A 16,096-nucleotide genomic window follows, 5' to 3' on the forward strand; every position below is an offset into this window, starting at 1 on the left:
TTGATAAGCCGTGCCTACTGAATGTAACAACATTTTTTACTTACATATTAATTTTTGAAAATATTTTTTAACAAATTCAAAATATTAACATAATATACGCTCCTACTTTATTGTCAACAAAACAGGTCTATCTCAACCTAGATATTTATGAAAACTAAACGTACTAATATTTCATTACATTTCAGGAAAATTTCCACAGATATCAGTTTGAAGTATGAAAATATCAAGAATTAGGTCTTTGAATTGTAGTCGAAAGTTAGATTAAATTATGCAATATATTAGCTCTGACCAATTATCAAAAAAATCTATCTAATAATGGAAATCGCCGAGTCCAAGCATCGATTACGATTGCCCAGGACCTAAAAATTTGACTAAAAATCGTTTGGAACCATTTGAATGATGGCTTGAAAATCGTTGTGTTGGCATCAGAAAGATAGTAGAGGTTCTCAACATCTCTAACGGATCGACTCAGAACATTTTAGTTAATGTTTTGGGTATGAAGCATGTCATTGCTAGACTTGTACCAAATTTTTTCTGTGGACAGTGCATTCATGAATTACATCATTACTGGTGTCGAGACGTGGGTTTACTTGTATGAATAAGACGTCGAAAATGTACAATCTAGCACCTGACGATCCCCAAAAAAAAACTGAAATCGAAAAAACCAAAGTTTGATGAAGTTCCGTGCCTTCATCCCAGCCGAGGCTTATAACAAGTGTTTTGAAAATTGAAGCCTCAAAACTGCCAATCACAGGTTCTTTTAACTAATATAACCTTATGGCAACATATCGGGCTTTTCACAGAGTACTTTAAGTCAGCTAAAGTTATAACGCATACCTATTTATATATTAATTAAGCTCAGAACCTTTTTATTTAGGAAAAGCTAAGATTATTAGGTAAAGTTCTTAGGTAGTCAAGTATATTATTATTTCAAGTAATTTAGTTAAATATATACTATATATGTATACTCAACACATAAGATTACTCATATAAATAATTACATATGGCGAAGACACTCCCAAATATGTCATCAGTCATTCATGCAAGCATTCTTCTTCATTTGAGTTGTAGTTTTAATAAACAAAATGCCTGTATGCCAAAGATAACTCCCCCACTAAACGTGGGATTGAAGAGTTGAAAAAAGAAAACATAAGAACGTAATAAGAATGAGAACACCTACAAGCATAAAATGACTGCATGTGCACATGTGGGTATGTGTTGTACGTGAGTAAGAACATTTATACATAATTAACCAAGTGGCAGTGAAACGGCGCTGACGGCTTCGAGGTAGGCTGTGAAAAGCGCAGGCGTATGGGACAAAATATGAGAAACACACGCACACCCATACATACATGTATATGTGGAAATTGCACAGTGCAAATTGAGGGAAGACTGATATGCACAGAATAAATAGTTGAATGCCAAGCGTAATTGTTCTCATTCAACAGACCGTGAAGAAGAAAATGAGACCCACGTCCGTTACATGTACAACCATATAAGTTGCATGTATGTTTGTACGTACATATAAATATATATATACCAACTGTGGCAAGAATCATCAACAAAGGTAATATTAAATATTTTATGTGTCTTCTTAAGCGCTGGTGGGCTTCTGGAAGAGTCTTGTGTCTGTTAACTACAAGCTGACGTTCAACAAAGGAATTTCATTTAAATGCTGGTTGTTGTTGTTATTGTTAGTTAATGGCAGATAGACATACGAGTACGCCCAGTTTGGTTAACTGAAGGAAGTCAACTGTCGACTGCAATAAGTTACTAGATATTTGTGTATGGGAAATAATTAAACTCGAAATTAAAGGCATACAACAACAACAAATGCTGTGAGTTAGCGCGAATTTTGTGTGAATCGACGTCGTTGATGCATGCGGTGGTTGCATTATTCAACGCCGCTTGTTGCAGCAACTGACAGTCGCGCTGTAGGCAAATTGCCGCAGGAAGTGCTGTGGGTGCAGTAGGCATGCGCAGACGGCAAGCGTACTCAGTTGTAAGCACTGGCAAATTCATAACAGTTGTATTTTGTGCGAACTACGCATTCTCGTTGTTGCATTCGCTTGTTGCAAGCTGTCGCTGATGCGCGAAATTTATTTTATTGCTTTGCTTTTTTTCTATCCACACCATTAAAAGTATCTGTTGAGAAAGATCGCAGCAACACTTGAGTAATGTGTGGAAGTTCCGGCAATTGAACGAGCTTTGTTTGTAATTTGCAATGCCGGGAGAAGTTATAAAAAAAATTGCTGCATATACTTATTTCGCATTCTTCTGAAATTTTAAAATATTAAAAAAATAAAAATAAAGAAATACTTAAAAAAATTTTAAAAAGTCGTGAAAGGCTAAGGGAAGCGTTCGAACATTTTCTACTATCACAATATAATCTGCTAGGATCGAAGGCTGAAAAATTAATCTTTACAAACCACATTCTGTCCAAGCTAACATAATGTCACTAAACTATCTCTCATATCAACAAATATATTCGGAATGAAGTCATACAGTGGAGATGGAGTCCTCTTAAATTAGATATACTTCGACAGATTTAATACATATATATATTGTCTACTTAATTTCATTAAAATCTCACATATTGACAGATATATATGGTATAACGTCAACCGGAAGTTCGAAAATGTTTATAAGTATGTATTAGGTGTATGGAGGCTAAGGGTAATACTGAACTGAGTTTTTATATTTTTTGCACCAGGCCAGATTATTATACTTTTCACCGATATTCTCGGTATAAAGTCAGCACTGAGGTTTTCATATTCGGTATATAGGGTTTGAAAATTTTTTACCCGATTTTAATAGTTTTTATCAGACACATAGATGTCAAGCCTTGAATGCACTATTTACAAAAAAATTTGATTTCTATGTCTTCACTGTTGGTTGACTAATTTATTGTGAATCTTATGGAAGTTAATATTGTATTATATGGGAAATAGGGGTTGTTTAAGTTCGATGCCGCACATTTCAACATTATATTATGCACCAAATTTGGTTGAAATTGATCGAGTAATTAAGCCATGAGAAATCGTCTAAAAGTGAACAGTATTACAACACTAAGACGATAGTCAGTTTGGCAATTTTAATTTTAGTACGTTTACTTCTCATTCAAGCCATAATTTTAAAAGCCAGTAAGCTGATAAAAATATATCCGGATAAAAGTATTATATATACGTATGGAGTCTTAAAATTAATATAATTGTCTTTTCAGATACTTCAAGGTATATCGGGGACTCGACATTATTGTTAGAAAGCAGAGCAAATAGCTAAAGTTACGATTATTATTTTTACATGCTGATCAACTCTCTTATAAAACCGATTTATCGAATAAGAGACATTATACTATAAAGCATCCTATATATTCAATTATTTACAAAAAAAAGAAAAATTCATATGAGGACACCGATTTTGTAAAAATAATAATTCTCACTAAAACTCTTTCAATTGCACTGGAAACTGTAATTTTATATAAGCGACACAATGGGAAGCTCAAAAACCGACTGCTTACAAAGAGTTTGAGAGCTTGCGGGGTTAGGCCAGTCTAGGGCCTTCAAAAAAACTTAGCTTTGGCCCATTTATTTGAGGAATAAAGAAAAAAATAATTAAATTTTTCTCTTTCAACCGCCGTTAAACATGGCTGTGGACGACAATGATTCTGATTGAACTTGCGCTTTCTGAAACGAAACTACCATAAATACAAATCAATGTTACGCTAGATGGCTCACTTGAAAAAAAAGGTTAAATTTTTTACAAAAAAAAAATTAGCAGTAAATTGCTGTTAAAAAATATACAAATTGTTAGATAATGTTACTGTGATGGAATTCAAGTGGCTACGTGCGATAGTCTCCTATTACCATAAGCGCTCCATACAAAAATTACAGTTTCGAGAAAATCAAATTTAAAGTAATAAGTTGACTGACCTTAACACTCTGGCACTATGATAGTATTGAAAATTATGTTTTGACTGATTTATGTTGTCAAGACCCTAAAGTATACCAAAAAAAAATATAATATAGTATAATAGGGGTATACTATGTTATATTTTTTTTTGAATTTCCTGAACTGGCGTATCAGCTTAGTTATTTATTGTAAATGCTTAAAATTATAAAATATTAAAGTTAATAAAAGTCCACAATTAGATGCTTTTAAGCGGCTATAACTTTGAAGTAACACAGCAACTAATTTGTCACATTAAAAATTAATCACGACAAAGCAAAAACAAAAATGAAAAGATAAACATAAAATAAGCCCGCATTATTTACCAAAACTGAAATTTATTTGCGCCACAGCATTACACCGCTTTTGAACTTGCCAGCTCAGGTGCCGCGTCAACGCTTCTGTGCAGCGCCACCCGTGCCAGCTAAAATACACATGTGTAGCTTACAGCAATCAACCACAGTCCACACCAACGCCAGCAATAGGCGAGTGACTGCGGCGCGTAGCATCTTGTCAGGCAGTCGGCCGCTCAGCGAGTAAACAACAGGTGAAAGATAATCCGCGCGATTGTTTCGTAGCTTTGTGTGTTGCCGCAAAATGCCACATCGAGCGCTCGCATGCGGTGTTTGCTCACTTTTAATGAGCCGGTGTTGCATTACCTAATGCATGTTTTTTCCCACACCCTACCCTTCAACATACCTTTGGCGGCAGCAAGCGATGTCCACATTAAAGTTATCTCTCTGTTGACTTGGCCGTGTTCATGTACAACCTTATTTTTTTCGTTCAATTTTTTTATTTCTTTCTTCAACTAATAATTTTTTGTGGCGCATATAAGTTGTACGGCATAACATGTCGACCAATGTAACTGTCACCGCAACAAAGCAGTTCATTCATTGCCACAGTTGCAACAACGAATAATATGTTTGTATTTGCCTTGCGACATGTCACCAATGTCACGCTGTTGTGCTGTAAAAGTTTGCAGAAACAGTTATGGGCATAAAATGGCAACCCTGAAGTATGCTTGAATATATGCATTTAACCTTTGACGTTTTATTTAACTGACGTTGTAATATATTATGCAATTTTAATTGTTAATTGCACATTTTAATTACTTGTATGCAAAAATGTATATTTACACTGTTCAGCCAGCAACAAATTATGTGTATTTCCCCTTCGAACTAACACAATTGGTATAATTCATTAAAACCTTAGTTTAGAAGCATTAAACAACTAATGAAATTACCGACTGAACATTATATGGTAAATACCCGAATGACTAACTGAGTGCGTACCATCCGAATAAAATAAGATTTAAGATAAAACATAAAACCATACCAACAGAAGTCGTTTCTCAGAAGGCAAGGAGCTCCAAGCGCATTTCTAACATAAAAAAAGTTCTTATAAAACCCAAAAGATGTTCCTACCAGACTATTTAGCGAATAAGATCAAGTCTATCATCACAAAAGCACGCCGAATTTCGACCAAAACTGTAAAAACCATAAATGAAAATATCAGCTACCCTTGGCTCAAGAAAAAAAGACGGGTTAGAAATACCCCAAATCAGTGGCAAACTTAAATTACTTTCAACTTGCTTTTTGTAACGCATAAAAAATGGCTTCGTAATTTTTCCAAAATATCTGATTAAAATATTGAATATTTATACAAAGTTTTTAGAAGTTCTTTTAGATTTAAATTAATCACAAACTTCTAAACAAAAATACGAGAACACGACTCTCTTACCACACTACTTTTTAACTGCACTGTCCTTATTTAATATTTGTTTCCTTTCATTAACTGAATTTACTATACAATAAACAGCATTTAAACATTTTGAAAAACATATCCAACACAAACCGACGAAGTTTGCCTTTTATATTTCGGGATTTGGCCATCTTTGTGTTGAAATCTGTCAACACACAACTTTATTGTAAAGTTTGACAGCTTTGATAGTATACATACTCAGGTCGTTTTGACATACGAGCGCTATTTGTGTTGTTTACAGTAACTTAAAATATTCATCTCAGCCAAGAAACGGAAACGTGAAAGCTCCATCAAAGACCATTGTTTATCGATGGTATGGTTAATTAAAGCGAGGTTGTAGATCACTCCAAGACGAATTTCGGGAAGGCAATGAAAAATCAGTTGTTATTCTGGAAACTGTTGATGTTGTGCGCAAACTCAAATTGCAAGATCGTCATATGACCTATCGTGAGATAAAGACAACTATAGGTGTTAGTGGGACCAGCATACATTCAATTTCTCCAAGCAAATGGTTGCTTGTGTTTTTTTTTTTTTTTGGAAAAATTGGACATGTCGCAACCATACCACTAGAACAGTACATTCTGATACATAACCATTTGTTTGCTAGTTGTATTTCAAGAAATCAGAAAAACTAACCGCCAAAGACGTATAACTCTTCAGGACGATAATGCGAGCTCTCACACTCGACTGAAACAACTACTTTGTTAAGCACTCAAAACATCCATTTGATGCGTCATTCATCGTATAGTTCTGACTTGGCACCGAATGATTGGTTGACGCGTTCAGAACGCGTGTTTTGGACACATCTCAATCAGAGTGGCAAAAGTGCTTTGACAATTGGTTCAAACGCATGCAAAGGTGTATACCATAGATATTAATGTATAAAAAACAATAAAACGATTTTCGATGATTACAATTTTTTTTTTGTTCTCTAATCCCGAAATATAAAAGGCAACCTACGTAACGCATCTAATTCTCATCACTCAAACAATCAAACTTGTAGCAATACTTAAATATACAGCTCAACATTTCAACGCAAATCTTTAACGGACCATTACCCACACTCCAGGCTATAATTAACACTCTACACTAAGTAATGCTGATAATAACGGTGAAGCGGAAAATATTGCATTTGCAATATCACTTTGTACGAAGAAATATAAATATATATTTTATGTAAATTACTGGTTACATTTAGAAATATGCAACAAAAGAAAGGTATATTAAATAGCGGCACAAAACGCACCCCATTGTGCGTAGCCTGAAAGTACACACACACACATTTTACATACAGCTGTAATTGCAAATGTAATGCAAAGGTAATGTGAGCGTTTCTAGCGGTCCTGCGGCTACTATGCGATGCTAGGAGTTCATATTACATGCGGCGGCAAAAGTATTACAGTTACAAGGGGTAGCAATGCATTTTTGGGGAGATGCAAGCGCATTTGCATATTCGAAGGCAACTGAATCGAAATTAATGCAAATAAAAATGTTATGCGGTTGCATGCTGTTCACTACTTGTTCACTACTTATGCATATATTTATAATAATTCAGATTTTTTTTTTTTGGCTTTTTCGGAAAGATGTTTATTAAAAAAAAATAATAATAAATGCGTTTGTTTTAATTATAAGATTTCTCTATGTTCTTTCCACACATTAATTATTATTTTAAAAATTTTTTTTTTTTTTTGTTTTCTGAAACTTTAAATTATTTGTAAATTGTACTCACCAATTTTGTTTTTAAAATTTGGCTCTTGCTTATTTTCAGTTATGTTTGAATACAAAACTTGTGAACATTAACGACTGTACTCGATAACAAATATGGATGCTGGCAGTGTGGCTAGTGAACCGATTTCGGCGCATCATCGCGCATTTGCGAAACAAAAATCCGCTTCAATGGTGAGTAAAATAACTGTAAATGAAATGAAAAAGGTGTAATTAATTATAAAATATAATTAGATATAATTATTATTATAATTAATAATATAACTCGGTTTTTAGTCTAAAAATTATATGCAAGCATTTTTTGTCTCCATATTGTGAAGTAGTGCATTTATATTGGCAAAATGCTATAGATGTATATCACATATATTGAGGTGGGTAAAAAAATTGCTTGATAACCACCTCTAAAAAAACTGTCCAAGTATGAGCTCTTACTTGTAATGGGAAGTTCCTCCGCCTAACGGTTTTATATATTGTTCTTAATACCAGATAAAAAAAAATTCATATCTCGCTTTTAATTACTTAAAAACATATTTCGTTTTATGGATTGGCAGTTAAAAAGATATTAACGGTTGAAGTTTGACTGTTTATTAAGTCTTCAATATGAAAGCTATATTTTCACTTCACTGGTGCATTTTTAAGTATCTGGTGAACTCTTAAAATATTCGATAATTTATAAAAATCGCATTTTTCAAACTAGAGCTTCGTTTTTATGTTCAAAAATATCTTCAGAAAATCCCAAAAAATGCTTTATATTATAAAAGCACCTTAACTTTTCATTTTATGTGAAGTCTATGATATTCTGATTTGTACATCTGCACGGTTTCAAACTTTAATGAGAATATATATGGCTTTTCAGAAAATCCTTATCCCAGACATTTCATTTTTTTTAACCAAACAATAACAATGTCGAAATAGTTGCACACAAAAATTTATTATTATTAGTTGGAGAAATATATTCTAATTACACCTTAGAAAGATAAAAAAATGACCGCTGGAAACTTCTGAAAAATGTAAAAGAATGTATTTCATCACAGATGTTAAGCAAGAAGTTAAGCCTGAAAGGATGTTTTAAGCGACCGACTCTGTAGTCGCTTTACACCGCATCGCCACAGGCAATAGCCATTGCCAAAACTATTGCCATTACGATTGGCAAAATTTTTTGTGTGGGCACATGAAATAATCATTCTCGAAATGGCGTCGGGTAGGTTCGTTCAAACTGCCGTACCAGCTTTTAAACTGTTTAGAAATTTTATAAGGTTAACAAATTTATATATGAGGAGCATGGAAAGAGTAGAAATCTTACTTTTTCGATTAAAATATTTTTTGGAAAATAAGATGTATTGATATTTTATATGCTTCAATATTTTTTAAGGAATTCAATTTTTTTTTTCAATTTCGTCTACTTATTATTTCGTAGTAGCAGCAGTTTAGTGTGGTCCTTTTATTTTTTTTCTTTTATCTGAAAGTAGTAGAATAGTAAGAAAAAGCTTACTGATTTTTTAAAAATATCTACAAAATTGATGTGAGAACTGTTGATTGAAACTTAGGGTTTTTTTTAATTTTAAGTAGAAATAAGGTTTCCTCCATAATATTTGAAATAAAAAATTACAGTGTATTTGGGACATAAGTAGGTAAGTTTGCACCAAACTTCGCGTAGAATTTTTTTTTTTGTACAAAAATAGAAATTCACATAAATTTTGAGGTTATGTATAAATGGTGTATATGCAAAAGTTGTAGATCTTTTTATTACCCACAACATTGCGGTATAACTATTTTCTATAGGACTCGTAGTTTTGCCGGAAATCAAGATAAACCGTCTTTAATTCTTACGAATTCAACCAAGCCACTCCACTTTCTCTCGCTCAGCTCATATCGGCGGTAACTTATTGTTCATTTCATTTTTGTTATTTTATCATTCGTTTCCAATAAGTTTCAAGCTACTATGGATTTCCTTCAATTATTAACAATGTTTACCACTTCCAAAGGCTTCTGCACTGGTTTACGAAGTTTTTTTTAGAAAAATATTAATTATTAATATAATTATCGAATTCTAACAAACTAACAATATTAGAAAACAGATTAACATTACTGAAAAACAAATTAACATTACTGAAAAAGAAATTAACATTACTGGAAATTTAATTAGTACTCATATAAATTTACATCTCGCTTGTAAACGCTCGCAGTTCCTAACAATTAATCATTTGGGCATCTACTTAATATATGTACGTAAAATGGCTATCAAAGATCAATAATACTTTTTAGACAGCTTGAAGTAATTATTTCAGTTTACTAATTACAAGAATAAAAAAAAATCAGCCCAAAATATTACCCAAAAACCAGTAACTAATCAGATGCATAACTGTTTTTATAATTAATAATTAATTCGTATATCTTAATAATCGAAAGCAAATTTATATTTCCGTTTGAACAAAAACTATTAAAAATCATATACAAATGCCTGCTGAAAGCTCTTGAAAGCCGAGCTGAATAAAAATTATCTAAATCGTTTTGCTTCCGCTGCTCTTTGGGCCATTTGCAAAGCAGTTAATTACTCTAACATTTTTTCGAACTACTCTGAATGAATATCATACAAATATATGTATATACTATACATACAATAATTGATTGTAAATATGTTGTATATATTTATGTATGTATATAAATGTGTTCTGCATGCCATTGAAATGCGGCTTAAAAATCGTTTATTTATGACCATATATCAACTATTTACTAAATAGCCGCATTGCTTATATAACCAGCGCATGTGGCGAAGAAAGTTTTATGATTTATGAAATTTGTTATTGATTTCGCTTTCGTTTCACATTGAAATTTAACGAGCACCTAATTTATGTGCGGTTTTCATGCATGCAACAGCGGTAGTAACATGCAATATTAAAATGCTCGAATGATCAAATGAAATTTGCGCGTTTTTTATAACAAATAAGTACCATCTGTACTGTAAGTAAGTAATTGAAGTGATGAATATGAAAATAATGTTATTATTATATTTTACAAGGAAGAAAAAGTATATACAATAGATGTTGGCATGTTGAACAGCTTAAATATTATTTTTTCTTCTTCTTCTCTTTCTCCCAAATTATAGCCAAAAATCACACAACAAATTATTTGAGATTTTCTCAACCGAAAATAACTGCACATATTTTGAACTAATATTTTTCAAAATAACTGTAAATTTTTATATCAATCAATCTTTAATGAAAGGAGTTTGTATGTATATGAGCAACAAACACTTTCCCTAAATGACACGCAATAGCGCACAGTGGGGCAGTAATTATATAGTTAAGTTTTCAAATTTTTTGTTGACCTAACGGTTGTTTGTAGCACTTCAAAATTAACATAGATATTGAGTTATATATATAGGTATAAAAATGATCAGGAACGAGAATGGGCGCTAACTCACTTATTAATTCTGTCAGAAGCATTAAATTTTACAAATAAGAGGGTATGGAACGGCTTCATAGGAGCCGGTATCAAAATTGGACAACCACGCCTATTTCCTATATAACACAATTTGAAATTGCATATGATTCTTCCACTTTACCGTATACAAATCAAGCACCACAAAATATATTGCGATAAAACTTTGCAAAAATATTGTCCTACTGATATGCTTTCCCAAGTCTAAAATTTTTTATTATCGTATCTTAACTATTCAAGCACCCAGATGCCGAAAACGTGGACCTCAATGCCTGTTGCTGACTTTTAAGCGAAAATATTGGTCAGTCTGTGATATAAACTATAGAAAAAATATTTTTTATTATTATAATTTACATTGGTTTCAAAAAAGCATAAAACTTTCTCTAAGCCTCATGTTAATATAAAGATTTTCGAACTTCCGGTTGATTTTATACCGCATACATAGTGATAATATAACGTAATGCCAAGAATAGATAAAATCGGATCAATACTACCCCTAGCCCTCATATTCCCAATATGAAAATTTCAAATTTCCGGTTGACTTTATACCGTATATATCGGTAAAGCGCGAGGTTTCTTAATGAAATTTATTAAACAAATTTTTTTGGTAATAAAAAAACATATACCCAATATAAGGATTCCAAACTTCCGGTTGCTTCTATACTGTATATATCGGTCAATATGTAGCATAAGTTATCAAAATTAAGCGAACGTATAATATAGAATATTTTATAATTTAATCCAGAATATGGTAAACGAAGCTGACCACTGTAGCTGTGGTAACCATATACTACGTATAATAATTTTCGTTATTTTAACAGACTTTATGTCCAATATGTTGTTAATATGTGTGTTATTTCATAAAATTGCGTAATGCCACAAGTTAACGCAGTTAGTCCAGACCTTCTCCTAGCCCAAATACACTAGATATAATGATTTCCGACCTTCTAGTTGACTTTAAGCCGTTTATATATTATGTTTGTGTGAAATACTCTTTATTTTTTTCAAAGAATAGTCCCTAAATACAGAAGGAAACGTCGGAGACCCTATAAAATCTATACATAAATGATCAGCGTGATGGGCTGAATTGATTTAGCCATGTCCGTCTGTCTGTATATATACAAACTAGTCCCTCAGTTTTTAAGCTATCGATTTGAATATTTACACCTACCCTTTGCTCACCAAGAAGCTGCTCATTTGTCGGAACGGCCGATATCGGACCACTAAAGCATATAGCTGCCATACAAACTGAACAATCGGAATCAAGTACTTGTATGGGAAAATTTTTTAATTGACGAGCTATCTTCACGAAATTAGGCACGAGTCATTGTTTAAGACAACAATGTATTCTCTGTAGAGATTTCTTTGCAGAAATTGTTCAGATCAAATCACTATATTATATAGCCGCCATAAAAGTTGAACAATCGGAATCAAGTTCTTGTAAGGAACCTTTGTATTTGTGAAGGATGTTACAGCTTCGGTGCAACCAAAGCTAACGTTTTTTCTTATTTTATTGTGTTTTATGTTGCGTTTGCTTCGCCGTAACGCAAGTCATGCGTGAGGATGTTGAACTCATTTAATTATAATGCCGCACTTTTCTTATTTATTTTCATTTTCTTCTCTCCTTTTGTTGTAACTAAAAAAATGTGCAAAATATTTTACTCGTATAACTATTATATAACGGTACAAACAGCGCATATGTAACATTTTTGACAAATAATCGCAACTCTTTAATTAATAAAAATATTGTTGTTATTGTATATAATTTGTTGATAAAAATACGATATGTGAACAAAGTGTATAAAATTACACGTGAATTTTTTTTAATGTTGGAAGTTGGAAAAAAGTTTCACTTCTTTGAAACACTTTAAGTTCGTCATTGTCTGTACGTGCTTGGCCTCACTTGAACTTGACAATTAAATTCGACGAATACCTGTAACTGTAAACGGTGACTTTTATAGACTACGCGGAGTTTGAACTTTAATTAAACTAAACGCTTAACATTACGGTTAACATTAAGTAGCACAAATCGAGATGATGATCTGTTGATAGCAAACTTGAACGCCTAAATGTATACTATACAACAACTTAAGCATTGTAGAGGTGATGATTTATTTAGAATATTATACAAAAAGAAATTATATTATTTATTGTAGTATTTCTAATGCAAAATTGGTTTAAATTTTGACATTTTCTCGGTTTATTCGTAAAATAAACTTTCTTTTTCTCCAGTTTCCAATTATTTTAGGGCTTGTCAGCGATTATTGAACTTCATGTAGCGATTAGATTACTTTGCAGATGAAGAGCTTGAGTTGTGACCCTTGCACAGCTTTGTTCTGGATACTGTAGCTGTAGTTAAACTCCTGCTTATCCAGAATCGGCCGCGACATATCAAATGTGCTCCATGCAATAAGTCCCCGCATGACCTTAACCAACTCTTTGCATGCCCAACAAATCCCACTTATCTAACATCCTTCTCATTATATTGCAACCCCGTCGAAACAGCACTTTTGCTGGGCCTACCGTTAGATGACTTCGATGACCACCAATTTGAACCTTACCACTTAAGCGGAAATTAGATAACCGCTACAACAACAACTACAATATTAGGGAACTCGATCCGCATGCACGAATAATGATCCTCCAAACGCAGTCTACAAAAATTGTTAATCTGCCATTTTCATCAGAATATATGATTTTTCGAAAAAAAAACAGTTTGGATTTTATAGAATATTTACTTTGAAAAAAGTTTTTAATATTATCTAACGTTGTGGAAGGTTAAAGTCAATCATTTCAGTCCGGAGAGATGCAGATTTTAATGGCTTTCTGTCAAAACATTCAGCAAATATAAAAGAATATATCAAAAGTCGCTTTTAAAATAAGAACAGTTTGTGATAGCAAAGACCCTATATGGATCGAGAATTGAAAAAAAAGAAAAGATAGAGATATAGAATTTTCCACTATTCAAACGAATCTTACTTCAAAGTGGTGGCGAATCTTACCCGTCGATATAATTCGTTTTACAATGGTTGCATCATAATTGTGCCATAAATATAGTAAGAACCAACCATTAAAATTAAACAAGCTTAGCAATAGACATATATACATTCCTCTCCTATCAACAATTTTCCAAATTTTTTTTTGTTATTTCTTACAATAACCTTTATGAACCGTGAAATTGCCTGATCCCACAATTAGTTTAGCCACAAAAATACCTGAAAAACAGGACATAATAAAAATAAAATCCACAAAAGTGGTTTTCCAAAAACTTAATCGATTGCAGAACGAATTCACTTTGTGAACAACCCTTCCTCCTTTACTTTTACTTTCTTCTTTTCTTTCTTATGAGAAAAGCAAATATTAATTGTTCGAAAGTGGAGTGTCGCCTTTCTTTTGTATTATACTTTCAGCAACTGCTTACCAGCTGTGGACGTTTTTTCTGAGATATTGAGGGTTCAACTTTATTTAGGAAACCAATAGAGTACAATAGCTTGTATAAAATTTGTAGAGAAGACGCTGCAAACCCGTCATTAAGACTTGTTACAGGAAACAAGTTTTTGTACAAATAAGAGAGTAGCGTAAAGGAACCTATAAATTTACATCTTGACTAAACGATTTACTTAAGGCTGTAAGAAAATTATAGCTATTATTGAGTGCAGTGTTGCTAAATTGCTTGATGAAAATATTAGTTTCAGAACAAAAGCATACGCTTGAGGTAGGAAGGAATGAAAAGTTGTTTTGAAATTTGATCAGCTTGACTAGTGGAACCATTTCTGTGAACATATTTCAATTCAATGCTAAAATACTACATGAATTTTAGTAATTTTTAACTTTTTTTATTCGAAATAGCAGAAATAATAGTATATTTAATATTATTATACGGAATTGGTTAACAACCACGTCATTACTTTTTAAAGGCCTGTCATGCTTGATGGTTGTTTGAAAAGATAGGTCCGTAAAACAACTGAAGGCTTGTTACAGCCAGTCTATATTTGGAATTTATCGCTTTGTATTGAGTATTCAGTCACTTTAGAACAACGAAAAATGTAATAATATGATAAGATAAAAATCTCTGTTGTTACTGGTATTGCATCGACACGAAAAATTCTCCAAAGTATTTTTTGGAAAGCTAATTAGGTTTAATGTTTGTAATCTTTGTTACAGCTATAAAAATCAGTAGATGATCTGGTCTTTCAGCAGTTCTTCATCAATTTGGTTTCTAACCATACTTATATTGAACTATTTTCACACCTGGAGGCCGGCAATAAAAACAATAAAGATAAGATAATTCAAAATAAAAATAAAACAAAAAACAATTTGTAAATAACAATTATCGGTTGTTTCGTCACCCACAAACTTTTGATTGAACCAAAAATTTCAACTAATAAAAATTTGAATGAAACTTTTATCTTTCACTCTAGATAAGATAGTACATATTTCCGTTATCAAAATATAGCAAAGGAAATAGAAAAATTAACTGCGTAGACAATCGACTTCACATAACCCCACAAAAAGTAGTCCAGTGGTGTTCAATCGCATGTTATTGGAGGACACGAGTTAATGCGCTCACCAAAAATTTCCTTCAATAAATTGATTGTTTCGTTGACTGTACGCCATCTTGTTGGAACCAAAGGTCGTCCACATTAACATCCTCCAATACAGCCACGAAAACGTCATTAATCGTGGCTCTATAGCGTTCCCCATTGACTGCATGTAACATTATGATCGGCTTCATTTTTAAAGATATATAGACCAATGATTCCCACTGCCCATAAAGCACGCCAAATAGAGAATTTTTGAAGATATAACAACGTATCAACAAAGGCTTGTGTATTATCATCACTCCGCAAAATCTTCCATAAAGCGGATGTGCAAAGCACCAATTGTTGCGCGCGAAGGCGAATAGCCAAATTCAGGTATTCTTCGATACTTTGCTTCACAGCAGCAACATCGTATTTAGTGCGCACGCATGGCAATTATGTCAATCGAATATTGGACGCAACGTGCGATATGTCGCGCGAACCGAATCATTATTTTGATAATGATAATAAGTTTGTACGCTTTGCAAACGTTGTTACAAAGTACTTTGGACTCTTTCCCTGATTATGAAGATTAGAGAACTTTGAACAGCTGATTTTAAAAAAGGCGGGACGCCAGAAATAAACCCGCTAAAAGTAGCTGACAAAAGCAGTGCGAAACGAAATTTCAACGAACGACACAA

General features: G+C 32.7%; 1 protein-coding gene across 5 annotated transcripts in view; it reads left to right on the top strand.

Annotated features, from left to right (window-relative positions):
- sprt (PDZ domain-containing protein sprite) overlaps positions 1 to 16,096 on the top strand; it is a 57,459-nt gene that overhangs the window by 20,256 nt on the left and 21,107 nt on the right. For all 5 annotated transcript variants that reach the window (XM_036363474.2, XM_036363476.2, XM_036363473.2 and 2 more), the window contains one exon: positions 7,478 to 7,608. In XM_036363474.2, the coding sequence (XP_036219367.2) occupies positions 7,531 to 7,608 (78 nt within the window). In that variant the 5' untranslated portion in view covers positions 7,478 to 7,530. The remainder of the gene's footprint in view (positions 1 to 7,477; positions 7,609 to 16,096) is intronic.

The sequence above is a fragment of the Bactrocera oleae genome, chromosome 4, assembly GCF_042242935.1.
Source record: "Bactrocera oleae isolate idBacOlea1 chromosome 4, idBacOlea1, whole genome shotgun sequence".
Classification (NCBI taxonomy): domain Eukaryota; kingdom Metazoa; phylum Arthropoda; class Insecta; order Diptera; family Tephritidae; genus Bactrocera; species Bactrocera oleae.